This window comes from Phymastichus coffea, unplaced genomic scaffold (genome assembly GCF_024137745.1).
Source record: "Phymastichus coffea isolate CEN01 unplaced genomic scaffold, Cenicafe_Pcof_1.1 PCOF00044, whole genome shotgun sequence".
Lineage (NCBI taxonomy): Eukaryota > Metazoa > Arthropoda > Insecta > Hymenoptera > Eulophidae > Phymastichus > Phymastichus coffea.
Genome location: NW_026706855.1, coordinates 2327276 through 2353825, shown reverse-complemented (window position 1 = coordinate 2353825; position 26550 = coordinate 2327276). Strand labels below are relative to the sequence as shown.

The 26550-nt window shown below is 37.2% G+C and overlaps 7 protein-coding genes across 21 annotated transcripts in view; 4 read left to right on the top strand and 3 right to left on the bottom strand.

Annotated features, from left to right (window-relative positions):
- The first annotated feature begins 4724 nt into the window (after positions 1-4724).
- LOC131664503 (E3 ubiquitin-protein ligase TRIM45) lies at positions 4725-7426 on the top strand. Of its 4 annotated transcripts, none has more exons than XM_058935658.1 (8): positions 4725-4894; positions 4975-5040; positions 5099-5442; positions 5518-5729; positions 6188-6402; positions 6467-6705; positions 6779-6895; positions 7026-7426. In XM_058935658.1, the coding sequence occupies exons 1-8, from the start codon at positions 4809-4811 to the stop codon at positions 7154-7156; spliced, it is 1410 nt and encodes a 469-aa protein (XP_058791641.1). In that variant the 5' UTR covers positions 4725-4808; the 3' UTR covers positions 7157-7426. The 4 variants fall into 4 exon arrangements, with proteins under 4 accessions (XP_058791641.1, XP_058791640.1, XP_058791638.1 ...); XM_058935657.1 differs by having other exon boundaries at positions 6185-6402; XM_058935655.1 differs by having other exon boundaries at positions 4726-4894; positions 6002-6402.
- Positions 7427-7533: 107 nt separating this feature from the next.
- LOC131664489 (synaptic vesicle 2-related protein) lies at positions 7534-11007 on the bottom strand. 4 transcript variants are annotated; one of them, XM_058935628.1, is made up of 8 exons: positions 10706-11007; positions 10397-10626; positions 9427-9611; positions 9153-9349; positions 9016-9079; positions 8817-8942; positions 8536-8744; positions 7534-8467 (listed from the first exon to the last, which is right to left on the bottom strand). In XM_058935628.1, the coding sequence occupies exons 2-8, from the start codon at positions 10563-10565 to the stop codon at positions 7882-7884; spliced, it is 1536 nt and encodes a 511-aa protein (XP_058791611.1). In that variant the 5' UTR covers positions 10566-10626; positions 10706-11007; the 3' UTR covers positions 7534-7881. The 4 variants fall into 4 exon arrangements, with proteins under 4 accessions (XP_058791611.1, XP_058791612.1, XP_058791613.1 ...); XM_058935629.1 differs by having other exon boundaries at positions 9016-9077; positions 9289-9349; XM_058935630.1 differs by lacking the exon at positions 10706-11007 and adding an exon at positions 9910-10066 and having other exon boundaries at positions 9427-9514; positions 10397-10521.
- A 209-nt stretch (positions 11008-11216) lies between these two features.
- On the top strand, positions 11217-14960 carry LOC131664605 (novel acetylcholine receptor chaperone). Its single transcript, XM_058935846.1, has 4 exons — positions 11217-11628; positions 12769-12907; positions 13470-13576; positions 13690-14960. The coding sequence occupies exons 1-4, from the start codon at positions 11518-11520 to the stop codon at positions 13801-13803; spliced, it is 471 nt and encodes a 156-aa protein (XP_058791829.1). The 5' UTR covers positions 11217-11517; the 3' UTR covers positions 13804-14960.
- A 78-nt stretch (positions 14961-15038) lies between these two features.
- On the bottom strand, positions 15039-18394 carry LOC131664601 (vacuolar protein sorting-associated protein VTA1 homolog). 5 transcript variants are annotated; one of them, XM_058935838.1, is made up of 13 exons: positions 18159-18393; positions 17604-18038; positions 17396-17428; positions 17132-17257; positions 16950-16997; positions 16796-16852; positions 16636-16683; positions 16495-16554; positions 16341-16385; positions 16201-16257; positions 15970-16014; positions 15541-15624; positions 15040-15455 (listed from the first exon to the last, which is right to left on the bottom strand). In XM_058935838.1, exons 1-13 carry the CDS (start codon positions 18265-18267, stop codon positions 15304-15306), a joined length of 1299 nt encoding a protein of 432 aa, XP_058791821.1. In that variant the 5' UTR covers positions 18268-18393; the 3' UTR covers positions 15040-15303. The 5 variants fall into 5 exon arrangements, with proteins under 5 accessions (XP_058791822.1, XP_058791821.1, XP_058791823.1 ...); XM_058935839.1 differs by lacking the exon at positions 17396-17428 and having other exon boundaries at positions 15039-15455; positions 18159-18394; XM_058935840.1 differs by lacking the exon at positions 16495-16554.
- A 104-nt stretch (positions 18395-18498) lies between these two features.
- LOC131664604 (N-terminal Xaa-Pro-Lys N-methyltransferase 1) lies at positions 18499-19839 on the top strand. Its single transcript, XM_058935845.1, has 5 exons — positions 18499-18679; positions 18756-19000; positions 19107-19296; positions 19397-19505; positions 19575-19839. Exons 2-5 carry the CDS (start codon positions 18821-18823, stop codon positions 19825-19827), a joined length of 732 nt encoding a protein of 243 aa, XP_058791828.1. The 5' UTR covers positions 18499-18679; positions 18756-18820; the 3' UTR covers positions 19828-19839.
- A 322-nt stretch (positions 19840-20161) lies between these two features.
- Positions 20162-22153, bottom strand: LOC131664603 (heparin sulfate O-sulfotransferase-like). The gene is made up of 7 exons (XM_058935844.1): positions 22097-22153; positions 21520-21745; positions 21192-21427; positions 21027-21112; positions 20715-20951; positions 20494-20651; positions 20162-20413 (listed from the first exon to the last, which is right to left on the bottom strand). The coding sequence occupies exons 2-7, from the start codon at positions 21629-21631 to the stop codon at positions 20202-20204; spliced, it is 1041 nt and encodes a 346-aa protein (XP_058791827.1). The 5' UTR covers positions 21632-21745; positions 22097-22153; the 3' UTR covers positions 20162-20201.
- A 141-nt stretch (positions 22154-22294) lies between these two features.
- The window catches only part of LOC131664600 (early estrogen-induced gene 1 protein), a 46171-nt gene continuing 41915 nt past the window's right edge, over positions 22295-26550 (top strand). Inside the window, exon 1 of one of the 5 annotated variants that reach the window (XM_058935834.1) lies at positions 22295-22599. The gene's annotated coding sequence lies outside the window, so the exon portion shown is untranslated. Of the gene's footprint in view, positions 22617-26550 lie in introns of all 5 variants that reach the window. The other 4 variants (XM_058935832.1, XM_058935833.1, XM_058935835.1 and 1 more) reach the window with 4 other exon arrangements.

The following is a 26550-nucleotide window of genomic DNA, read 5'->3' as shown; positions in this document are numbered from 1 at the left end:
TTGCGATTTATATACAAATATAGTGTAAAAAAAGTCCCACTTCAGCGTCAAAATCCCCGTCCTGAAAAGGTTAATTTAATTTTTCGAATAAGACTGTTTGGAAAATCTTATTGATAAGTTTATTTTTGCAGAGATGTAAGCACAGTTCTACGCGTGTAACTTTGAGTTGCTTCTCTACTTGTATTTCGTAAAAATGTAATTACACCCCAGTAACCTAAAAATGGCACCTTTCGATATGTTCATTCCCGGTTAAATGGGAACGCAGTATACTTTTGAAGCCCCAGTCGTGCGCATAGAGGCCTTACCGTGAAATGTATTCAGCTCGATTCGAAAACCAATCGTTTTGCCAAAAAACGTTTTCTCGTTATAGATTCATTGATAACTAAAGCAGTTGCGTGAATTCGCCCTTAATGCTCGATCTTCTTCGTAATCTTCTACCAAATGAATTTGATCTTAAACATTTTTCTGATTTTCGAGTATAAATATAGAAAGCTTGCCTTAAAAGTGATAAATAATATTTATAAAACTTTAACAAGTTTGTCGTTAATCTAGAGTAATCTATATTAACGAGGCTGTTAAATGGGTCGGAAAATTGTATACGCTGTGATGTAATAAAATGTATGTCACGGCAATGCACTATTGTTTATACTAGAGATAGATTCTTCGTCGATTGCTGCTTCGACCAAGTGCGCTAAAAAAGTGACCAACTCAAAATCTAAGGACCGTAGCTAAAAGCGAATAAATCAATGGAGCATCTTATCCACGCTCGTTCAAAAGTTGTCGAGTACGCAGGACATTTAGAAGCTTTCAGTATGAAAAAATGATAGTGATCGAGGTGGAAGCGGAAGACAATGCTATCCGCCAGAGATTATACATGCTAAACATGTTTCGTTAAAGTTGACATCTCACTCCGGCACTCGCTTACGTCAACGCTGTAAGTGCGCAACGCATGCTCAACGTTCGAAATCGCGCTTTCAAGATTTAACTTGAGATTCAGGCCGAGTCAATTACTTTTTAAACAACTCTTCAAAGACGACGGACATCCTGTCGGTTTGATATACTTGTAAGTATGCCAGGCGACTTTATCGCGCTTCCTGAAGTGGAAGCGACGTTTCGTAAAATTTTTCAAATTCGTTTCTTGATGACATCTGAAATTGTTTCCACGATGTGCTTGTGCGCGCGAACGCGTGGATGTGGCTGCGTCAATCGTCGCGAACTTTTCTTTTTTCAACACTTGCCAATCGAGCTGAGCACGTGGTCTGAAAATATTTGCACGAGATCGTGAACCGATCACAGCTAAACTTTCGATACTTTTCCAAAGAGCAATTAAGGCGTTCGACTTAAAAAATGACACGATACAAATGCCGGGACGAATGAACCAGAACCAAAGTTAAGAAAGACCAGGACGATGTTTAGAAAATAGTGCGTGTTGAGCTTATAGAGTAACTCGTAGTATCTTCGATTTTCTCGTTGCGCTTGCTACTTTATAAGTGTACCTGCCGTTCTTGACGTGTGTCTCGATGGCAGCTAAAATACACGAACTCAGACTACGGTTAGCCCGAACAATGAGACAAGTGCAACAAGGTCATCATTTTACAGTGAAAGCAACGCAAGACATTCTATTAAAAGTAATCAATAGTTAATCACGGGATCGATAAAAAGCAAATATAATCTTATTGATTTTTAATGAGAAAGAAAGCAACCGGCAGCGTGAGAAAGGCGCCAAAGTATCTGCCTAGTTTTCATTTATGCCAGGTTTATAATTTTACCGAATAAGGATAATTATTGTTGTCCAGAATAGCAACATATAAATAGCAAGATATAAAGAAATTTACTTTGATAGCTTGCTGTTACATTTCCTAGTCTTCATTAACAAAAAAGTCGTCAGCCAATTTAATGATGAATATACACATAAATCTGAGTTGCACAGTAACGAGTTGACTCTGCTATCCATTGTCCATTGCTAAATCAAAAAATAAAATGTACGTACTTCTTACATAATTTGCAGCTTTTTATTAAACAAATTAATTTAATTGCATTTTGAAAAACAACTGTTTGATAAAGAGGCAAGTCTCTATAAATAATTTACATTGACAAATTGAACACCGATCAATTGTTTAATACATCATTTTCCTTGTAAAATCGATCGAATAAGCCGTATGTCGTTCCAACTGAAAAAGCATTGCCTCTGTTACAATAACAAACAGGGAGTTTTAGAATACTTTTAATAATCCGTGAGAATAGTTAAACTTTTGGTGAATCCGAGTTGAGGTTTGAAAAATTAATATGAATTTGGATACTTGAACGATGACTGTAAACAAACAGAATAACAGACATATCGACGTGCCTCTGTTATCAATTACCATTTCAACGCTAATATTAGCGTTAAAATGGCAGTTACTTTAAATAGTTACTTAGTTACTTTAGGAAGTCTCTGTAAATAAGTAATATTTTGGAGTAATGGAGATTATTCTGATAAAGGCACGTCCGACGACGTGTTCTAACTGTAAGAACCGACGACTTTGTTTACTTGTCAACATATTAAAAATATATTATATGTTGAATGATTGCTTGACAGATAGTTTTATTCGCCACATTCAATTAAAGTGTTAACGTAGACTTAACAAAATTATGAATCTACGCCAGTTTAATCTAAAATAAGATTTTTTTGAACTTGCAATGCAAAATATTATTCATTTATTTTACTCATTTTATCATTTTCGTGAGAACGATCATTCGTTCGTATACTAAACGAAGCTCTTACTAATGCAAAGAAACTATGAATGCTTAAAAAATAATATTCGACGTTTTCAGAGTAAACATATCTTGTACACTTTTTTTTAATAATCGCAAATCAAGGTCCAACTGAATTATCGCTTCAATAGAACTGAAGACCACACAGTAATCGCAAGCAGATGATTAACTGACGATATTTTGACATCTATTGTGAATAACTGTTTTGTTGCAATTGTCATTTGAGGATGAACTTCTGTTCATAATTTGCCCGACTCTTATAATGTCAAGATTTTATCTTGCACGTTTCGATTTGCAGATGGGTTTCATAGTCGCTTTTTGTCGCAAACATTACAAACTGGAATGCCATGGTTTTCTTACGACCGATTTTCTCTATAATGTAGATTTTAGAGAAAATACCGGGACGTCACGCAGCAAATCACTCTTGAGCTGTGAGCTCTGAAATGGGGGAGAACAAAAAAAATCTTTCGATCCTCATTTTTGTTGACTTTGACAGATAACTTGCCGAAACTGCTGCATACATATCGAGAGTAAGCGAGATTCAACTCCGACAAAACTGCTATTAACTGGCTTTCGATTTCCTTGATTCTACCTACGTCGAATATATAGGTAATTTTTGGCTGTTTCGATTGACTTGTAACCGTTAGGTTACGGATTTTTTTTTAATTTGGCACAATTGTTGTACACATAAAAGTGAGACTTTTCCCAAATTTTGAAGACGATACATTAATTATATCAAAAGTTATTAACAATTAACGAAAAATGATAAAAAATTTTCAAACGATTATATGTATTTTAAAAACTAATAATGATATCGAAGTCGGATTTTTTTGAAAATACTTATAATGCCTTAAAATTTCGTAATAATTACAACAATAAACAATAAAAAATTTTTTTCGAAAGTTATTAACTTTTTGTTTAAACAATTGCTAATATCTCAAAAAGTATATTTTTTTTTTTTTTGAAAAATTCTTGCTCCTGCGTGTTCCTGAGGATTTTTGCTATCGAAAACCATCGGAAAATTCAAGGGCCCGACATATCGGAAGGCGTAGCTCTAATCAAAAGAAGATGCCTCGGTGTACGTCGCAACGGCAGCGGGACGTCTTCGTGGTCTTACGCTGAGGCGTTTTCTTCTAATTAGGGCTACACCTTCCGACATGTCGGGCCCTTGAATTTTCTGATGGTTTTCGATAGCAAAAATCCTCAGGAACACGCAGGAGCAAGAATTTTTCAAAAAAAAAATATATACTTTTTGAGATATTAGCAATTGTTTAAATTGTTTATTGTAATTATTACGAAATTTTAAGGCATTATAAGTATTTTCAAAAAAATCCGACTTCGATATCATTATTAGTTTTTAAAATATAGCCGTTTGAAAATTGTTTATCATTTTTCGTTAATTGTTAATAACTTTTGATATAATTAATGTATCGTCTTCAAAATTTGGGAAAAATCTCACTTTTATGTGTACAACAATTGTGCCAAATTAAAAAAAAATCCGTAACCTAAGGGTTACAAGTCAATCGAAATAGCCAAGAATTACCCATATAAAAGAAAAAAGTAAATGGAACTGCGCGTGCAACGTTCATTGTCGGCGGTCTCGCGGGAAGTGAGCGACACGCGGCACGTCAACGAGCCGTTTAGCCGCGACGCACGCGCGCGAGTCGTCGGGGCGATCGAGGCGGCCGGCAGCCGGCGGCGCGGCCACCGATTCGTTATAAATAGGCCGCTGGCGCTCGCTGGCGGAATGCCCGCGGAATTACAGGCGCTCCCTGTCCTTTGACACCCGCTAAAATTGGATTATTCGCGTACGCGCGGTAAACATCTCGCGGAGCAGGTATATGCAGCGGCCGACGCTCGTGCTAAATCCGGCGCCGCGGCAGCGCCTCATTTTTCCGTTCGGCGCGCGAAAATACGCCGGCGGCCGGCGCGGCCCACGGAAATAGCTATGCGAGCGCGGCAGCCCGGCCCGAGTCAGCCTTCGCGCGACCGACGGCGACGCGCAGTGCCGCGCCCGAGTGGCCTGCGCTAGGCGCGATCGCCGAAGGCCGGAGATGGATCCGAGCCACGATCGGGCGAAACCGAGCGCGCGCGAGGGTGGCGAGTGTAGGCGAGTCGCGCCCGAACACTGTGACATCTTGTAAGTGCGCTGGCTATGGATAAGGAAAGCAATGAAGCCGTCAAGAGTAAAGCCAGTAAAGAGACTTTTATCTTCGGCAGCTGGAAGTGCAGGAATAAAAAGAAGCGCGTGACCTGCAACGAGATCAGCCGCAATGGATCCGACAGGTATCTATCTCCAGCCGGCGTCCACTCGGAAAACTTCGAATCGATTCGTCATTTCAAGGGACAGATCGTCGCCGTACGCGAAGAGAGAGCCGACGCCGCAGCCCGACGTGCCGACCTGCCTGCCCAGGTCGAGCGGCTACAGCGGGTGCGCCGACGGAACGTCGTCGATGGACGAGCAGCAGCAGCAGCAGCAGCAGCAGCAGCAGCAGCAGCAGCGGCGGCGGCGGCGGCGGCGGCGGCGGCCGAGCGGTCGTCGGGCTATTTCCGTGTACGATGAGCTGCACGAGCAGGACTTTTGGTGCCCGAGGTGCAGCGGAAAGATGGAGGAGCCCCGACTTCTCGCCTGCCTGCACTCCGTCTGCAACGGCTGCGTGAACGAGTTCATGAGCAAGGACTACCGGGGTAACGCGCGTCCCTCTAAAGAGGAAAGATGCCAATCGGCACGCGCGTTAAAGCGAAGCACCGGAATGCCGACAGGTCTGTCCCGGCTGGTGCGAGGCCAGCCCGACGGTCTCCGAGTGCAACGCCAGCAGGAAGGCTGCCCGATATGCGACTTCCCTCTGCCGAAGCACGGCTCGCCTGCTCCGCCGCCGCACTACTCGCTTCAGCACAGGCTCGTCATCGACGCCGTCCGCAGGCGACTCTCGCAGCGGGCCATATGCTGCGACTCCTGCGCCGACGAAGTCCAGGTGTGCTATGCGACTCGCGCGTTCGTATTCCCAGCAGAGAACAAGTCTTGTCGGGAAACCAGACAAATCAGGAAGCTTTCGCGCTCCTCTTTCGCGTACCTCTCGAGTCGCCGTTTGAGAATTGACGCGGGACGCTCGTCGTTAGCGAACGCATCTGACGAGACACCGGTGGACTTTTTCGACCTTCGAAAATTGCTTTACGACCGCGAAAGCTGCCTGAAACTGAGAGGGAAAAGTCTGCAATCGTAATAGCGCGCGCACGACCTCGACAGGCGACCCAGCACTGCCCGGCGTGCCTGTGCAACTTCTGCCGAGACTGCGGCGCGGAGCACGAAGCCCGGTATTCGCAGTCGCATCGCGTCCGTCCGCTGTGGGAGGCGGAGCGCATCCGCCGCGTGGCCGTGTGCCTGGAGCACCCGACGCGCCAGCTGAGGTATCACTGCCTGGCCTGCCAGCAGGTCACCTGTCGAGAGTGCATGTGGCGGCAGCAGGGCCACCGCGGCCACGCGAGCGAGGAGGCGGCCAGCGCCGGCGCGCAAGCTCGGCTCCAGCTGGCGACCACGCTGAAACGGGCGAGGAGTCTGCTCGACCGCCTGCTGACCGAGTGCGAGGAGAGCGCTCACCGGCAGGCCGACGGCAGGACCCGGACCGCCTGCGACGTGGCCGGAGACAGGTGAGCCGGCGCCGCTCTCGGGCCGTTGCTTGCTCATTCACTGCTCTTTCTCTCGGGCCGCCAGCGACCTGGCGCCGCGAGCCTGCACCCAGCGGCGAAGTCGCTCCACGCTGTCGTCGCACTCGCGCGAGGCTCGCGAGCGGATGCGCGAGTTCTCGCGGCTGCGGCGCGCCAGGCACCTCATCGACGCCGTGTTCATCGGCGAGGACCTGCTGGCGAACGGCTCCGGTGTCGAGATACTGAGCCTCAAGCCCGTCATCGTCAAGCGGCTCGAGTTCCTCGGCGTTCCCGTCGACTCGTCGGGTACGTGCTCGGCGCACTGCGCTCTCGCCAGGCCGGCTCCCCATCGCGACGCTCTTCTTTGCTCTGCCCGCAGGTCGACTCGACAACAACGCCGCCGCAGCGCGGCACAGCGGCATCTACCATTGCTGCACATTCTGCTCGAGCGGCGGCAAGAAGGAAGCTACCTGCGCTTGCAGTGGCACGATGCCAGGTACGGTGCACGCGCTCGCTTCCGGCCCAACGAGCATGCTTTGGCTTTTGTTGACCGGCGATCGCGAAAATATTGATAATATCGCGCGGCAATTCAATGGAAAATTACTTTTATCGAGCTCTCTTCGCAGGTGGATACAAAGGCTGTGGACACGGACATCCAGGACATCCAGGCGTTCATCACTGGTCATGCTGCGCATCAATTTATCGCGACGGTATTTGCTTGCTACCGCGAAAGTGTACCTTCAAAATAACTCTCTAACAATGTCATACACATTCAGAGCTTCTATTTTTTATAGCTTCAATCGAAAGACTGCGAGAACAAAAACACTTTACTATGGACGATGTAAGCGCGGATGAATGCAATAAGACGTACGCGATATCACATGTAACATAACTTTTAAGGGTTGTTGATGTTTAAACCAATCGTTAGGTCCAAATTTTATTAGTTTGTTATCGTGTGAAGAAACTTCATAATTTATTATCGATTCGCTACAAGTGTAAAATCTTACTTAAGTTAATAAAACATTGTTTGTGCTTAAGAAAACGGGTACCTTAATTTCTTACAACTATATGAAAAATATATATGTACATCTTTGAAGTAACTAACAGTAGATAAATTATTTTTATGCAATAACATTAAATTTGAAAGGCAGTGGATTTGAAAAACAGTGTAGTTTGATAATTTGTTAACAATAATAAATTTTTGATTGCATAATTTAGTTTAGAATATACACGTCAATCTTTAAATAAATTTAATTGAACTTGATTATAAATAGAATTATGAAAGTACACTTTCAAATAACTGGAAATAACTACTAATGAATTAAAGTACTTGATAGATGAAATAATACCATAACATTCAAAGAATGATTTAAAGTGACTTGTAATTACAGTCATTGACAAACGCTAAAAAAATCCATTTTCAAATTAACACGTAAAAAAAGATGCACCATCTTATCGCTCATGAAATCTCATATTTGAGCCTCAACGTTTCCTTATTTCGGCGGGCAGTGCAATAATGGCAAAAGCCGCGCACAATGCAGTAATCGCATAAGTACCCATAGCCGTAGGTACTGACCACCTAAGTAGAATCTGTGCGATATAAGGTGTGACCATAGCACCTAGTCTCGCCATTGCACTGCAAGCACTCACACCAGTACTCCTCAAGTACGTTGGATAGAGTTCGGGTGTATAAACGTAAGCAGCTTGGAAAACACCAGCAATCAAACCTCTCGCAAGAAATAAACTGAGGGTAAGTACAAAACGACTGAGGCGACAGGCACGACCCAAAAAACAGACGACTACAGCGAACATCACTAACTGGAATGCCATGGTCTTCTTACGACCGATTTTCTCTATAATGTAGATTGTAGAGAAAATACCGGGAAATTCGGCGAGAGTCGTCCATAATAAATCCATGTAATCGCTTCGGCTTAGTTGACAGTTTATCAAGCATTGGCGTTCTTGAATTCGTTCCTCAGCTACTTGGTCACCGCATTGATCGGCTGATGTGTCAAAAAGTTCTGTTGTCATGAGCACGACTCCGTAGTAACAAAATGCACTTGCCATCCTGTGACAATAGCCAATTTAGAATTCTCTGAATTTTCAAGGAAATTTATAATTTTTTAATGTATTTACCAAACAAGCCAGAGTAATACTGATGTTTTGTACATGTCTTTATTCAACAAATCGACCAATTTTCCTCGGCTCGATGGATATACCCGATCGATTACAAGACGCCCTGATGGCATTGGCTTTCCATTTTCTCGCGCTATTCTTTCTAATGTTGTGAGTGCTTTATCTGTGCGTCCCATCATCATGTCGTAGGAAGCTGATTCCGGCAGCCACTGAAATTTCAAATCAACTTATACTTTTATTTTTATAGAAAGCAAACAAAAGCAAAGGTATGATCGAATTACCGGTGTTATTATAAAGAATAAAAATAATGGTATTGTTGATAAAACTAGTAGCCATCTCCATCCTAAATGTGGCATTACCACCAATGCCAATGCCACTTCAAAACAAGCACCAAGTGCCCAGAAACACTGTAACAGAAACATATGAATCAATAATCTATTACATAATCTTTAATAAATAAAAAAACGAAGGATAACTTACATCTAGAAGAATCACACATTTTGCTCTCTGTTCTGCTGGTAAAAATTCAGCATACAACGTTACTCTGTCATTAAAAATAGAGACACGTAAAATTAAAAATATATAAATTTTAGAATATTTTAAAAGTTTAAACTAACGATTGAGGAACACAGCCAATAGCAAATCCGACGAGTCCGCGAAGTAGTAAAATCCACAAGAAATTTGGCGCAAAGGAACTTAAAAATCCATAATAAAATAGTAATACTCCGCATAACGTCAATGATTTTTTCCTACCATAACGATCGCTTAAGTTATTCCAAAATGTGGAACTGAGCATCATTCCCAGAAAAACTACCTACAATCAAATTATTATTGGAGATGGTTTTATAAATGGATATTCCTAAATCTATTACAAGAATAACATTTACTTACAGTTGTCGTTAGGGCTTGCTGATACCTTGAGATTCCCCAGTCACAGTGTAATGTTGGACTAAGAATACTAAGAATGGTCATTTCCATGCTATCAGCCATCCAGCATAGACCGGTAAATAACGAAAGTTTCACTTGAAATCTTCCAAAGCCTAAGAGATTGATAGCTTGACTGACTGTGAAAGTATCTAATAAAAAAAGATATATCAAATGCTAATTCACATTTTACAATATAAACAAGATACTTTCTATTAATCTATAAAATAATGAATTAAGAAAAATTAAATTATATTGAAATTATAATGCCTAAAGCACACTCCAACACACATGATATACCATATTTATCTATATATAAGATGCCTCCATAGATAAGATACTCTTGTGTGGATGAAAAAATAAAAAAAAATTGAATTTTGTTTCTTCAAATCTTATACATGGATAAATACAGTACATTACATAAAAATATAGTATATTAATTGGGCTCACCATAAAGCTAAAGTAATCTGCAAACAATAGTACAATTTGGCAGAGATGCAAAGATAAATCAGTTTCATTTCAAGCGCAGAACCACAAAAATGGAAATCTTATATGCTCCACAACTCAGTAAGATTACTCATACCCAAGTCAATGTATTAACCATACCCTTTAATAGATTGAAGATATAGACTGTTAGATGAATTAGATAGCTTTCACAAGTTACATTCGAAGCATTTTTTTAATAATTATGTACATTTGAAATACATTATGTACATTCCATCAACCTTTTAGTTTGAGATTAGATAGGGTTTTAATAAAATATAACAAAATTACAAGAGTACTTTACATAAAATCATTGAAAATCTTTAGTAACATTAATTATTGATTATTTTGGAAAATTATATTTTACAGCCATTAATTCTGGTTAAATATTAATATACACAATAATTATATCTTAACAATACTATTTAGAAATATTACACAACAAAGTAAATACCATCCGGAACAACAGCAACAGATGTAAGCTCTAGTGACCTGTCAAGGCCAAAATCACTGGACATGTGGTTCCTTACCGCAGAGTTTATTACATTATTCAACTCTGCACCTCGGATCTCATCCAACTCCTGATATGGCTCTGAGGATTTATGTCCTCGTAAGCTTGCCATTTTTATTGAATCTTATATCAATGATTTATGAACTTTACATTTTCAGTAACATCACTAGCATCTGTAAAAAATGCATAGTCTGTTAAACTATACACCAGTTTTCATACAAAACAATTTAATGAGATCGTTGATGTCCTTACATCGTTACAGTTTGATCACTGCATAGATTTGTTTGTTCAACAAAAAACTCCAAAAGCATTATTCTATTTTGTAAACAAAAAATCCATAACTTCGCATATCACATAAAAACAATCCTCTCACTGGCACATTCAACCACCTCTTTCAAGAAACAAAAAAGAAATGCAGTGTGCTATATTTCCTAATTCTCTTCGAACAGACAAAGAAAAAAAGATCGCCGGAACCTAGCGGGTTACACTCCTTTTAACGATACGTGCGTGACAAAAGTATCAAAATCTACAAAAGTCGATGTGTCGTTGTCAATGCGCGCAGCCATCAAACAAACAAACATATGAAACCTAACGGTGCACAGTAAAAACATGTGAAATTATCGCTAGATGTCTCTAGTGTCGTGACAAAACAGCTGTACATACATAACGATTTTCCAGAGTGGAGGGAGAATAGCCGCTATACGTGTATCCGCCGGCTCTAAAAAAGCGAATAGGGGGGGGGGGGGGGGGGGGTAACGCGATTCTAAAAACAGGCTTGAGTCTGGGGCTTCGGGGACACTTGTCTTCTGCCTGCCTGTCGTCAATCACACAGTGGCCAGGGACAAGAACTTTCGTACGCGACTCAGCTGCACCACCACCATCATTCACGATGCATGTCCTCGAACTTCGCCAAAGGGCTGCGCCCAGTTAGTGTCTATTGCTTCTTCTCTTCCGTCTTTTGTCACAGTGCGCGTGTGTGTTGTTTATTTTGCTCCCTTATTTTTCCGCGAAATCGGAGCTTGTTGTGCCGTCCCTCAAAAGAACAAAAGTAAAAGAAGGAAAAGATGGGCTCGATAGTGTTAAAATCGTTGTCCATCCTATTGGGCTTGTTCTTCGTGTTTGTCGGCACAATGAAGCTCACCTCGCACATCAGCAAGGACCTTCACAAGGACCTCGTGAGTTTTCTTTGAATTTATGATCTCAATAGAAAGTCGAACGCATGCTTCATAATGTTGTTATTTATTTTTGGTGGATTTACACATTTGGCATATAAACAAAAGGCTCATGGGGGAGTCGGGAAAAAGAAAATCAATGGGATGCACGTCATCGTTGTCCACAAACACGCAGCCATGAGTCACGAGACGGTCAATATCTAACCATCGAAGGGGCGCAACCCTCAAATCTATACGTCCACTTATGTAATTTTCGCCTTGTGATACTTCGCTCTTTTTTTTTACCGGCGTGGTTATATAATTTTGACAGCGTGGGAGAGACTGAATTCAATATTTTCATACGGTATATCCAATACGGTTGTAAAGAAACATTAAAGAATAATTGGCAAGGTGTAGACGGGAGAGGAAAAATTAACGCTTGAATTGCTTGCTCGCGCATCAATATGCGAACACCCGTATTTGCGTATTTTCCGTCTTGAAAATGGAAAATTGCTTTGCAGGAAGTCGGTGTTCCATCTATATTTAGGTATTTTCGTACATGCCTCCCCATGAAGTGAATAGCCTTCAATGAACAAGCGACGATTAATGCTGATTTCGATTTGCGGATTTCGATTGTTCTAACAAAACGAATGCTCGCATTCATTCTGCCATTTTCCCATTACGAACGTGACGGGTTGAATGCTTTTTATTTTGAAGCACACAGTGCCACGAGTCATTTGTAAGGCGAAAGAAATGAACAACAGCAGCCTAAAATCTGCAAACGAGCGAAAGAAAAATGTTGCGTTGTGTCGACAACGTCGAAATAAAGCGATTCGTGTTTCATTATAAATAGATTTTAGCGAGCGCTCTAATAGTCGATCTTTCGGCGACTTTGAACTCGCGTGTACCTTGAAAAAAATTATGAGTCATTGCGGCAGACACATAGCTTTATGGTTGTCGTGAGTAGCACATCTATATATGAAATATGTGTATTTACAGTGGGGGGTGGGGGGGGGGGGGGGGGCTGATGGTCTATTTTCTGCTAGTGTCATTGCTGTGCGTTGCTTGCACGAGCGACTTCAATAACTTGGCACGAGGCCAAGTGGCCTTTGCCTCGCGCTCGCACGTACGTTTCTCACGATAATTGATGTGCTTTTTTTGCAGAGGAAGGAGTACGTCAAGTATGCGAAGGTGTTCCCGTTGGCGAGTACACTGGATTTCAAAGTACCAAGCAAATGGTATCGGCGAGTCGTTGGCTCACTCGAGATCGTCTGTGGATTGGCTATGGCACTTATACCGAGTTGTAGGTTCATCTGAATAAATTACTTCTTTGTTTACTATATTGTGCTGTAGGCGACTGAGAAATCCACGTTGATTTGTTTTCCTTTTAAAAAATACTGCTTCGTGAGTTTTTCTTAAAACAATCTGTAAAACTTTTAATGACCATAGACAATATTTTATAGTCGAGTTCTAAAAGGACGAGATCGTCAAAAATAATTAATTTAAATTTAAAAATTAAAAAGAAAATTCACGTGATAAACGTTCTAGTTGTTTAATTTACGTTTAGAGCACAAGTCAAACTCATTGTGTAGACTTTCAAAACCAACAATGAAAAGTCTCAGATTAAAGGGATAGCGTGTAATGCATAAATATTATCCGACAAAGTTTGGCATTGAGAGTCAAAAACTTGCTTCACGCGCTGCAGTACTAGGAATGATTTACACGCTTCAAGCTCGCCGAACAATAAGATATATTGTTTGCCGATCAGTGTGCGTCTGACCATATCAAGTAGTTTTCTACTTATTATTTATGAATTAACGTTAGATTGGAATTTTCTTGAAAATAAATCTGGAAATTTGTTGCAGATAAAATAAAAAACGCTTGTAACGGAGTGCTGCTACTATTAATGGTAATGGCAGTATATTCCCACTACATGGTCAACGATAAATTCGAGAGGATTGCACCGGCACTAGTGAGTATCTCTCTCTCTCTCTCTCTCTCTCTCTCTCTCTCTCTTTCTCTCTCTCTCTATTATAACACGAATAGCTAGTACGACCGCAATATAACATTGCATTTGTCTTGCAGGTATTTTTCTTCATGTTGACAGGCCGTTTGGTAATAGACTGGCAATTGCGACGGAAAGAGGTACAAGCGGCGACGACCAACGGTATAGATGATAAATCGAAGAAACAAGACTGAAACGCTTATTATTGTTGACAACCTTGACAAAACAGAGCAAAAACAATCCTTGAACAAAACAATTAACAAAAAACAATAAAGTAAAAGAAAACGAAAACAATACCCACCCATCGCGAGCCAATAATTCGGTTCGACAAAACTAAATAAAGGGTAATATGCTACGACGACAAAAGTGAGTCAAAGAGAGGTTGAAAGCAATTCTAGTCACGAAAAGAGAAAAGCCAACCTTGTCACTTATTGTTCTTGCATAAAAGCCAACGACGGTTTGTTTAAATACGGGCTTTTGTATTTTATAAGTGAGCTCAAAGCGACCAATCGAACTATACGTTACCTATAGGCTTTTTATAGAAAAGAGGATAATCTCCATTGCCAAACGCGCTCGCGTGAAAATCAATCTAGTCTGGCGAGCACGTGTGTATATACACACACACACACACACACACACACACACACACACACACACACACACACACACTCTTTTACACGAGTGCACAGTGAATATTATGACAGGAGGCATTATTATTGTATTGAAGAATTAACATGCTTTTCTTAAAATTCAAATAATTCTTATAGTTGAAATTGTACTGATTTTTCGTTTCTATCTTACACACATATTCGATTTGTTTTTCTTTTGTTATGTGAAATTAATTAACGTATTTACGTTGGATTCTACCTAGTATTAAATCGTATCAATATATTTATGAAGACAATGTTGGATGATGTGCGTTTTTAAATTGCAATATTTTGTGTACCGTGCACAAGTTTTTACACTTAATACGCTGAAAAAATATACAATGCACATTTGTATACTTAAAAGAAATCAAATAGAGACAATGCACAGATGCGTCGAGTAGTTATGCACGATCGAATTTAATCTAATGATGTTATAGTAATTATATCTACGATTATTTATGAAATTTTTAACAAATTTTTTTCTTTCAAGCCTATGAATCGATCAGCAAAAATGTGTTAAATAAAAATAATTATATATTTCTGGTTTGAACTTCTATCAATAAACATAAATAATACAGCAGCAAGCAATACAGTTTTCAACGAACGTTTCTTAAGTTTCTGGAATTTTTTTCTTTCAGTATCCGTTTATTATTGAGAAATGCCTCTTTTTCGTTTAAAAAGACAAAGTTTGTTCAATTGCGTTCATCCAATAAAAATGTTAAATCTAATGCTGTGAAGTTTTTTATTTATGATCCTTGAGAAAATACTACATTTCGTGCAAAAATCATATTTTATTATTCATGCTTCGCTATATTTAAATATACAACACTTCAATATATGTACAAATATAATAAAAAGCATATATTAATATTGTTATAGCATACGTTTCGTTAAGAAAATATTTTCTTCGTGACGTCGAGTCGAAAAAAAAGTATGAAAAAAGCTTTATTAGCAAACGGAATGACGCAAAATATTAACTTGTTTAAGTCGTTCGATAACGTTGAAATTATTGAAAATAATTCTATTTTTGCGTAATAGAAGCAATTTTCATGCGGGATCTTCTCCAGTTGTGAGAAGATGTAAGGCTTTTTTCAAATTTAAGATTGATGTAGGCACGTCGTCATAATTTAAAGCACTACCGGCCCATTTTATGTATTTTTGAGCTTTTAGTGATTGTTCAGGTGTTAATTCTACACCAGCTGAAAAGTAGGATTTTTTGTTATTTATATTGAGATTCACTTTTACGTAAAAAAGCGGAATAGAATTCTGAAAAATGCGAAATACCTTCAGAAGTTATTGTTGCTGGCTTATTGCTATTTGTTCCAGGATTTGTTGGTGTCGGTGCTGGATTGTACGGATGTTGTTCAGCTGAAACATATATTGTAGATCAATTGAACACCAAATGGTAGAATTTTTAACATTGGTTGAAACATGATATTGTATTGAAGATGAACCTTTCGAAGTACGAAAACATTGTTTTATGAGTAATACAAAGGCTGCAAACTAAAATTATTCATAAGTTAATGGGTTTAAAGAGTAAAAATTCGAATAGAAGTTTGTGAGAAAAACTCTCACGTGATAATGTTAATGTTGATCGTTACGTGTATGCACGCTATCTTTCATATGGCTTAGTGTTCAAATCAAAAGATGAAAAATAAAGAATAAAAGCTTCGTGCACGTGACTGATAGCTAAAAAGCTTAATTCAAAATTACCACTTTGTTCAATACTTTCATTATCCTGGTTATCTCCTACTTCAACTGCGTACAATAATAATTTTATTAATTAAAAATTTCAACATTAAATCAAATAATTTAATGCGTGCAGCGATCAAATCACAAGTAATCACACCAATGTCGACACAAATTTTCAATCAAGCAAGGTTTGTAAAGTCAACCACGTGTGTTTTTGATTCAAGTATTGTAAAATTGATCATTAGAAATTACCCAATTCTTCGTTGTTATTAATTTCAACTTCATCTTCCTTGTCTTCTTCCTTTTCAGCTATTCGGAATATCATTTTATAAGTTTAGTACATAGAACGGACATTAAGTTTATGATATTAAATACATTATTATTTTATATACCCGATTTTTCGATGTATTCATTCTGTTGATTTTCCTTGATTTCAGCTAGTTTCAATAATAAAGTTAACATTGAATAAAAATTGTCAATTAAAATCTTAAGAAAAATAAGTTAGAAAAAAAGGTCGTGCATATTTTGTAACTGGCTCAAAATTACCAGTATCTTCATTATTTTTGACAGCATCATCATAATTTGGTTCATGATATTCCTCGTTAGCTACGTAATTTAAATAATAAAAAAAAATTTTTTTCATATAGGTTACGTCACTGAATTATTAATTCACAGAATTAAAATTACCCAATTCTTCGTCATTCTCATCACCTCGATTGTCATCTCCTTTTCGAGCTACAGATTATAATTACAAAAATTTGAATTAAAATAAATTATTTTCCAAATAAAAACTCTTAACTGTTGTAATAACGAATAAAAAATTAAAGCCGAAATAACGGCGCATTACCGGTTTCGTCGTTATTTTCACCAGCTGCATTATTAATATCATTGTCATCCTCCTTAACTATTTAAAATGTTTAAACATTTCATTTATTAAAAATCTTATATAAATATCTCATGCATAAAAATAACACTTATTATCACGATTCATTACAAATTACCGATTTCATCAATATTCCCCTCCTTTTCATCATTTTCACCTTCATGACCTAACAAAAATATCCAATTCATACAGAAATAAAATATCTATAATTTAATTTTACTTTAAACTATAAAATATACAAGTTACTTAAGTAAATTGTTAATAAAGCAAGTGTAAATCAACTTGAACATTTATTTATACCTGGTACTGCAGGGAAGTCAAAAGCACCCATGTTGCTTGGTGGTGTTGGGTGAGAAGGTTGAGAAGGTATTAATGGCTGCATTGGGTATGGAGCTTGCGAAGGTAATGTAGGCTTTGCACCAGGAACTGTAAAAATAAAAAAATCTATGAAAATTGTAAGTATTGAAATCAATATATGCTGTTCATGAAGCTGATATCGAAAATAAAAAAAGTAGTGTGTGTTTTTTTATTGATAATAATTGAAAATAATCAGTCGAAAATTACCATTATTCTCATTATCCTCATCTTCTTCATTTTCTGTTAATTAAACATAGATTTTTTTAATAGTAATGCCTATTTTATTTGTTAAGTTATTTTTCAATATATTAATATTGTTTGGATAAGCTCTTCAACTTCATAAATTAATTTTTAAAAGAATTGGCATTATCAAAGTCAATGACTAATTAATAGAATCATAAAGTGCTGTGCTCACCTGAGTTATCAGCAACATTTTCATTTGAATTATCATCATTATCTTTGAGAGGTCCTGGAACTGGTGTCTCACCATTCTTCAAGCAATTGTGGATATAAGCTGCCTTCCATTTCGCATACTTCTTATTCTGTATAGCTTCTTCACTTAACTCTCCAAATGTAGTAAGTACATCATACAAAAGTCCAGCTGTGTAGAAACTCTGTACCACATTTTTGCCAAAATTAGAGGCTCTATCATTTTTGTCTGCATAAAGAAACAGTTTTAAGGCCCAGTTTTCCAAGTGTGCTTGAGCTGCTACATCATTTGTAATTGCTTCATTTTCAGCATTAGCTTTCTTTGTTGATTCAAGCCAATCCATCAATTTTAGTAGAAAAGCCGTTTCATCACTAGTCTTTGTTGATAGCTTGAGACCAGTTTGCAATGCATATAATCGGCCTGCAAAAAATATTTAATAACATTATATAAATCCTTTACCTTATTCCATACACTATGAGGAAAAAGTCAAATCTACAAAAGTGCTTTAGAATTAGTTAAGTTATAATTTCAATAACTTACACCAATAGCTAATAATAGGATCCCTTTGATCATGTTCATTAGCAATTTTTAAATAAGGCTGGATACTCTTCAAGGGTGCTGGTGTTTCTGGTAAATCTGGTCCACCCATTTTCAATATCTTTATATTTATCGTTTAGCAATCAAAGATTAAATTGATAGAAGTTGTATTGATCAGATTTTTCGATCTGAAGCTGAGATAAATATTGCAGTCTTTTTAATCACAATTAGGAACAATTACTAATAAGAATTTCGGAACTGAAATGAACTTGACTTAAGTCACGTGACTTTCCGCGCGCCTTTAAACGGGTTGAATGTTTTTACGTTCTAATATGATTTTCTAAATGTCAATATTGTTTGTTTACACGTGATTTTAAAATTTTATTCCCAGTGAATATTTTATATACAATTAAGTGTAGTTAGTAGATAAAACACATTTGACAAGTAAATTATCGCGAATGTACACCATAAAACACCGATTACCTAAGTAGTTCGAACTAAATGTGCTATCAGCATTGTTTTAGGTTATTTTAAGTTGACTTACTGATCGATTCGTAAGATTATGTTTTATTAAAAATAAACTTTACGAAATCGCTATAGATTGTTCAGTATATGTAAAGCATTTTTCTAAACGAAAACAAGTTTATAATAACTGTTATTTTACGATGGAGCAAGAGGAAGTTTGCGATTTACAAGTGATACTAAGGGAGAAAACGTTTTATATAAAAGCAGCAAAATATTGGGAAAAAATACCAGCAACTGTTGATGGAATGTTAGGAGGGTTTGGATTTATTTCTCATACTGACATTGCTGGTTCAAAAAAATTTTTAAAGTCTCTTTTTTCTGTAAGTTTACTTTTCTTAAACTGTTACAGTTTTCTTACATTTATTTATCTGAATTTATTATATTTACATACAATTCTGTAATTATTTGTTAACGAAATATTTACAGAATGAAGATTTGAAGATAGAAAGACAATATGCTCTCGATTGTGGCGCTGGTATTGGTAGGATAACAGGAAATTTGCTTAGCAAATTTTTTGATAAAGTTGATTTAGTAGAACAAAATCCGAAATTTTTAGAGCAAGCAAAATCGTATTTAAAACATTCCACGAGTAGAGTAGGACGATTTCACTCTGTAGGTAAGTAATATTAAAAATTAACACTGCAATCATATAAATAAATTATTAATTTTAAATAAACTTTAGAATTGAAACATGATTTATTTTTAACTACTTCTAGGTTTACAAGATTTTTGCCCTGAACCAAAAAAGTATGATGTGATATGGTGCCAATGGGTTCTGGGTCACTTGAATGACGAAGACTTAATCAAATTCTTTCAAAACTGCCGGTAAGTATTTGGAATTAGAAATATTTATTTTTATAAAAATAGTAATTATCTAATTGAATTTTATTACAGTCAAGGACTGAAAAAAAATGGAATTTTGATTGTTAAAGAAAATGTCACAACTTCAAATAAAAAGGAAATAGATAAAGAAGACTCCTCGTGTACCCGTCCTAAAGCAGAACTATTGGAAGTTATTGAGAAGTCAGGCTTTAAAGTTGTCAGAGAAGAAAGGCAATGCCATATGCCAGATGGACTCTATCCAGTCTATATGTTTGCTTGTAAACCATGCGAAGATACAAATTCAAACTTGGATAACTCACATTGATATTAATTATTTGATAATTGGTTGTTTCTTGAATAGTAAACGTCCATTAAGTTACGCTATAATTATATTTAAATATCACACAGTCTTCATTTACATCAAGTAAATACTGCTATACTATTTGATCTGTACATAAAAGTATCAAGATAGAAATTTTATAATATTTATAATATTGACCACGTTTAAGTCTTTCCAAACTTAAAAATAAACACATAAAATTATTAGTAAAAAAATTATAGCAAAATACAATCTTCTAGCTTTTGACTTATATTGTATTTAAAACTTGGCTTAAAATTTTGTTAATAAAATTAATTGAAGCTTTGCAGTATATGTAAACAAATAAAAAATAAAAGGTTATAGAAAATAAAGAATTTATTCTATTTTGGTCTTATTTTTTCATAAAAATAGCGCTGATTCGTGTGTTGCATAGATGCATTAATGAGCCGTCTCTTTATAGCATGAAATTGAGATAAAGCATAGTTGTAAAGTTCATTTTCCATCTTCCATACAATAGTTTCTTGAATTTTTTTTAAAGTTTCTGGTAGAAGATCTTTCTTTTGTATTGTCTGCCGTAAGTGTGACTTGTTATCTTTAACATAAATAAAATATACGTAAAAATGTTAGTGTTATCATACAGTATTACTTTTGGGAAATCAGGAAATAACTCACTATGTAAAAAAAGATCATGCGCGCCTTTAAAAAATCTTGGTAAAATAACTTGAAGCGTATGTATAAAATCTGTTAACTCTTCAGTTACTCCAACAAGTAAATAGTGTTGTTGCAAATTCCGTTTTGCTTGTTCTAAAGCCCATTGATTACCAACTTCCCTAATAAAAACAAATATATTTAATTGTAATTTGATAAAAATAGCTTTTTTCTAATATATTTACCAGCATGCTGGATCATGTCCACATAAGAAAGGAATTTGAAGCCACATATGATTGGGATTACAGTCTGCTTGTTTTTCATTCACACATTCATCAAAAGTTTTTGTATCCCCGTGTTTTCGTCTTATTAAGTGAGGTCTGAAATTATCTCCATATCGTAAGAAATAGTAGTACGAAACAAATCTATCCAAAGGCTTACGTAGTAAATTTATATACAATGGTTTGCTTTTTACTCCAAACCTGAAGTACAAAGAAAACTTAAAATATTTTGAGCAAAATCAGTTGCCTTTTTTACTATTAAATGTATTTACTGACTTTTCAAAATCTAAAAATGCTATGTGTCCATGATAAAACGCAGGTTTCATTGTGTTCCAGTTCGTAATGTTACGTACAAATTGAATCTGCAAAAAGAAATAAAAATGAAAGGTTGAACTCATAATTATTAAATAAATAAATTTAAAACAAAGTTAACATTTTTACTTGATTAGGAAGAGTAAGCGTATGCAAGTTGTTAGTAATGTTTATATGTAAAGCATGGTATTTGTTTTTCTTGCATAAATCATATACAACTCCTACAAAACTAGTAGAGCCCGTTTTTGGAATTCTATTGTACATCACAACATAGTCGTCATTATTTATTGCCAGCTGCACTTGAAGTTTAGCTTCAGGTGATGGAGTGCTTTTAAGTTCAGTCCTGAGTAGCAGGATGTCATTTTCTACAAAATTAATAATATTACGTAAGTTACTTTATCATAAATTGTTTAAAAAATATCAAATAAAAAACAAGTAGCAAAGTGTACACACTCACGTAATTTTTTATTTGAATCTTCTAGCGAAGTGAGACGACTCCTTTCATAAATAATGACTATAAAGAGTACAATGACCAAAATAAATTGAAATAAAAAATTTCTAAGTAACATTGTAAGGCTTCATTTGAATCTTTTTGATTATTGCACAATTAACATAACCTTTTTTAAGTAACCACTGCTGATCATATGGCCATTTGCCGACTGTTTCTCGATCATGTAAGTTATCTGGGCAGTTTTGATGCATATATAAAACATATATATATATATATATATAGCATATATATATATATATGCACAGCAGTATTTTAAGTTTGATTAACGGTTGGTAATTAGTGGCACTAGATTTCCAAAAACGACATTCGTAATTCGTATACTATTGAGTTAGTTTGCAGTAAATGGGAATAATTTAAAAATTAATTGGAGATAATTAATTTCAAAAACTGAATATAATTAGATATTCTCAAAAAGTCTGAATATAAATATTCAAGCTATTAATCAATATTTTAATCGGGTGCATGAAATGGAACAAAGTTGATTAACAATAGTAACAATTTCAAAACTAAGCGGCAACTATACTTTGAGTTCTTTGACAATCCACAATCATAACTCCAACAATCATCTTCAGATGTCAGCACCAAACACATGTTTAGTGATCGTATCGTGACTGTGAGTATAGAGAAAAAAACAAAACTAAAAAAGCACACAACTTGCGCGCGGGCGTCCCCCTCACGTTGCGTTGCTGCTACCACCACCACCGCCGCCTCCTCGACTTAACTTGGCTCGAAGATCTTTCTCGTTGCTGCTGTGCTGCTTGTCCTGCGTCAGTCCGCAGACGACCGTCGTCGTGTTCTGTGTGTGTGCTCGTGCCAGAGAGAGAGAGAGAGAGAGAGAAAGAGATAGAAAGAGAGAGAAAGAAAAAAGATTATGCGAGTGCAGACTGACGCCAACGCTTTAGCATAGTGTGTATCTAGTGCAAAAATTTGAGCGAATTGTGTGTTTTTATTTGTTATCTATTGTTAGATTAGACAACGAGAGAAGAAAAAGGCACGACGAAATCCTCCAAGGAAGAGTGCACGCAAGTATATATCTCTATAAGGTTATGTGGCATCTGCCCATAAGATTTTTTTATTCTCTTGCTGTCGCTAGTAAGAGATGCATTTTAAGGTTAAGTCCACGGGAGCTGCCCTTCTTTTTTTCTTTCATCCCTTAGGTCGATTATCCCCCTTCGACAAATTATGATGCATCCATGAGCTTGTGCCTTTTCCTTTATGACAAGCTGAACTTCGAGTTTGTTCTTTGCTGTAATATTGTTCAATAATGGTGTTTCAATATTTGGCCACGAGCTGTATGTGTATGTATGCATATTGTTCGTTTTTTCGCAAAATGTGCATAAAACTTGGCACTCTTTACATAACAGTCACGCATCACTTTTATGATTCGCGAAGCACTTCTTGTAATAAAATAAAAAAAGGAAACGTTATATATTAATTTCCTGATGTACAGGTTGAGTTGCTAATTATTCAATCAACAGTTGCGAGTATAACGCTCTAACAAAAAAAAAATAGTCGGCCGTAGAATGCAGCTTCAAAACAATAGAACGACGACAAGATAAAAAATATATCTATCGTTCTGAAAAAAACTGGAAACAACGAACGTTCATTGAAATGGTCGCATGAAAATTTTTCATCAAAAAGTAAAGCAAAAAATCCGTTGATCATTCAAGCTGGTGAATACACGTATCTGACGTAACGTGTCAAAATCGCGCTGACCGCCTTCATTAGCTTCATTCATTTTTCAATCTCATCCACTCCCGAATTCATAATGCACGACAACGTATACCCTCCTTGCCGAGCAAATCAGCCATGTGATTTATGATGCTATAACCCAACACGTGGACATTTTATACTCACTTAGGCGTCTGAAATTATGCTAATGAAAAAATTCAGAGAGAAGAGAGTTACGTAAGAAATTCAGCGCACGTGGTTTGAACTATGACCTTTCGATTTGATTTTCGATTGTTTCCACACGAGTATTATTTATTATCACGTCAACGAGATTTTTTTTTCTTTTTTACGCAATGAACTCGATTGAAAACGGTTGTGAATCACTTTTGTCGAGATGTGTTGTTGGATAACGCATGATATTTAAAAGATACAAACATTTTAAGGCTAAAAATACTCGATAATAGCACATAGACACACACGGTAGTTGATAACTTGTCGGAATAAATTACTCGCTAACTGGAAACAAGCCTACTTACTAAAACGATTGATAATAATTCAGGTTATGATTTCATCGAATCAAAAAAAAAAAATTCAAATGACACATTATAGAACTAACAAATTGGCATCGCCATGGGTCATTACATAACTCTTATTTTAACGTTTTCAATTTGTAAACTATACGCGATTATACCTTCGAGTTTGACAATGTTACTTTACAATCACACGTAGGTATATTACACTTATATTGAGCTGCGAAATTCATATTTGACAACGCGAAAAAAAGTACATTGGTTTTCGAACAAGCGCGAGAACTTTTGCCGAAGATGTCAACACTTAAACAAAGCTTTTTTGCTTCTGTTGCGCGTTATTCCCCATTATACAAAGCGATAAATAGTTTTTCGGATGGAACGTACTTGAGCGAAAAGCTTATATACGGCACGTGCCAAGTATCACAATTAAAAATAAACATCTTGCTCTTTGCACGAGTGTCTGACTCACTCCGATCGTTATAAATGACAAACAATTAATTTTTTTTTCTGTGTATCCATTACGTCGGAAAAAGCACCTCTTCTTAATTTATAAGTATCTGACGCGATGATAAACATCACGAAATGCGCAAGTTTCTATCGCGAAGGAAAATTCAATTCATTTTTATATCGGGCTCTCGTGTTACGCCATTTGACTCCTGCGGCATTGTCCGACTCCCAGAAAAACATCCACGCAGCGCAAGTTAATGATGATCGATTTCTTTGGTTTGTTGTTATAGTGCTGGTAAAGATTCACAAATAACTGCTTTATCTCTGGCACTGAGGTATAATTTGGCGATCGTTTCACTTTAATTTATTATGGGTCGAGAGGTACAAGGAGTCGCGTTTGTCGATCAATTTTTCAATTGGGGTTTATTTTACCCCAGGCTTTCCATTAGCGAACTTGAAAAAATGAATGTGCAAACATGTGACAAGGTGTAAAAATAATCTGGAATATTTTCAAAATGGAGCTCGTAAAACATTACGACATATTGGCGAACGTTAAATTTTGTAACTCAAATAATCGTTTTACAGTGTTTCAATGCAAGAAAAACTCGTGGAAAAAATACTAAGTAAGTAGTTTTAAGTGAAGCCGAAAATAAAAAATTGTGAAAAAAAGGAATCGATTGCTCTCGCACGTACTCACGAAAACAGGTACATAGTTACGTAGCCTAAAAATATCGTTGGTTTACTTACGCTCGAGCTAACCTGTTACTCGTTACGTGTATATGTGTGTTTACATAAAAATAAAAGAAGTATTTGCTCGCTCGAGTCGGGCAAAGGCTCAAATTCTCCGGCTACCACATGTCAGACACGTTTTTCACTAGTAAAAGAGAGGACGTAACAGGCAAAAAATCGTTCCGCGAGTGAGTAACATATTGTTTGACTTTTTGGCAAAGGGAATAAAGTTTCAAACTCTGTATCAAACACCACTGTAAAGCTTTCTATCTCGTCAGGTATTTTTTTTTTCTGAACGATCGTTTCTATCTTATGAAATAGACCATTGCTTTTAAAATAAATGATTTTCTTTCATGAGATCGTAATAATCACGAACGAACTTGAAAATTCAATTATAGAGAAGAAACCAGACAGACACCTGCGAAGGTCGAATTTTGATAGCCTCGACTATAAACGAGAACTTCCTTATCGGCGTCGCTATGAGTCTATGACATCTTTATATTGTCAATAATCATATAAGAAGAGATTAGATAAGCTCCGCGCTATCAAAGACAATTAAAAGGAAACAGTCATGTAAATTACGACACGCATACATATCGGCGAGTCTAAAGTGCTTTTCGGAGTTAGCCAACTCGCGGAAAAATGAACGTGGGTATACCTGTAAAGTACCGCGCAGGCTTTTATCGATAACCGTTAGTTCGCTTACCGGAACATTCGATTGCGATATATATCGACGAATCGTTAAAACTTGAATTGTAGAAGTAGCACTCGATGGGACACTTCCGACATAATTAAGCAATGTCTATTTTGTACAACAGTTTTGAAATTCCCAGGATTTGATCCCCCGTGAGACTGTCGTATTCGGAAGCTTCCTTTCCTTCCTCGTTGTAGGTTTTATCTCGCACGAGGGAACTTGGCGCGAGCGACAGATTTATGGCTCGTAAAATTGTCAGCGTCGTGACTCGGGGAGAAAGACGTACCGCGGAATCGGACGCTAGTACACGAATTTTCGAATGTAAGAAAAATCAGTGGCAGTTGGAAAGAAGAGCTTGCCGTGCATTTAATAAGCGTGATATTGAGGCAGAGATAAGCTCGAACGCTCGACGACCTTAATGCTCGACCTTGGGCATCCGCTTTCTGGCGAGAGTCGCCGAAAACGTATACACGCAACTGAGTGTGTCCTTATCGATTCACGCGCATAGCTATCCACGGCCAAACGGGTTTATGGAGGGCTTTCTGCTAGCTGATTTCTCGTTTACTTGCTGGAGCTTGGTTTTTTTTCTTTTTGCTCCTCGAGCAGAGCAGTGCGAGGATTCGGAAGCGGCATAGGTTCGCGATTTACTTTGCGCGAGCGAATGTCTTTTACTTTCGATTCTCGTTCCGATTGATGTTATCAAAACGAAATTGGATCATTGAACGCATCATTGAATTTTCTTTTCGGGTTATCGGGTTATTATTCAAGATTATTAAGGAGATTATTAAGAATTCGTTGTGCTAGTATTGGCGAAAGTAAATTTTTTTTCGAGGCATCGTCTTGATATAAAAAAAAAAAGAAAAAGAAAAACGCGTCGCATATTAAATTTCACCTCGAAATCGCAGG

Bases quoted from the DNA above. Each gene is read 5' to 3' on its own strand.
- LOC131664503 (XM_058935656.1), top strand. From the start codon at position 4,910: ATGGATAAGGAAAGCAATGAAGCCGTCAAGAGTAAAGCCAGTAAAGAG. The intron at 5,041-5,098 runs GTATCTATCTCC...CGTCATTTCAAG, and splicing joins AGCCGCAATGGATCCGACAG to GGACAGATCGTCGCCGTACG. The intron at 6,920-7,025 runs GCCCAACGAGCA...CTCTCTTCGCAG, and splicing joins GGTGCACGCGCTCGCTTCCG to GTGGATACAAAGGCTGTGGA.
- LOC131664489 (XM_058935628.1), bottom strand. From the start codon at position 10,565: ATGGCAAGCTTACGAGGACATAAATCCTCAGAGCCATATCAGGAGTTG. The intron at 9,350-9,426 runs GTAAGTAAATGT...ATTTGATTGTAG, and splicing joins AGCAAGCCCTAACGACAACT to GTAGTTTTTCTGGGAATGAT. The intron at 8,468-8,535 runs GTAAATACATTA...CTATTGTCACAG, and splicing joins GTATTACTCTGGCTTGTTTG to GATGGCAAGTGCATTTTGTT.
- LOC131664605 (XM_058935846.1), top strand. From the start codon at position 11,518: ATGGGCTCGATAGTGTTAAAATCGTTGTCCATCCTATTGGGCTTGTTC. The intron at 11,629-12,768 runs GTGAGTTTTCTT...CTTTTTTTGCAG, and splicing joins AGGACCTTCACAAGGACCTC to AGGAAGGAGTACGTCAAGTA. The intron at 12,908-13,469 runs GTAGGTTCATCT...AATTTGTTGCAG, and splicing joins TATGGCACTTATACCGAGTT to ATAAAATAAAAAACGCTTGT.
- LOC131664601 (XM_058935838.1), bottom strand. From the start codon at position 18,267: ATGGGTGGACCAGATTTACCAGAAACACCAGCACCCTTGAAGAGTATC. The intron at 16,684-16,795 runs GTAATGCGCCGT...TATAATCTGTAG, and splicing joins TGAAAATAACGACGAAACCG to CTCGAAAAGGAGATGACAAT. The intron at 16,386-16,494 runs GTAATTTTGAGC...TATTGAAACTAG, and splicing joins CAAAAATAATGAAGATACTG to CTGAAATCAAGGAAAATCAA.
- LOC131664604 (XM_058935845.1), top strand. From the start codon at position 18,821: ATGGAGCAAGAGGAAGTTTGCGATTTACAAGTGATACTAAGGGAGAAA. The intron at 19,297-19,396 runs GTAAGTAATATT...AACTACTTCTAG, and splicing joins AGGACGATTTCACTCTGTAG to GTTTACAAGATTTTTGCCCT. The intron at 19,506-19,574 runs GTAAGTATTTGG...ATTTTATTACAG, and splicing joins AAATTCTTTCAAAACTGCCG to TCAAGGACTGAAAAAAAATG.
- LOC131664603 (XM_058935844.1), bottom strand. From the start codon at position 21,631: ATGTTACTTAGAAATTTTTTATTTCAATTTATTTTGGTCATTGTACTC. The intron at 20,952-21,026 runs GTCAGTAAATAC...TTTGTACTTCAG, and splicing joins GCATTTTTAGATTTTGAAAA to GTTTGGAGTAAAAAGCAAAC. The intron at 20,414-20,493 runs GTGAGTTATTTC...TTTATGTTAAAG, and splicing joins GCATGATCTTTTTTTACATA to ATAACAAGTCACACTTACGG.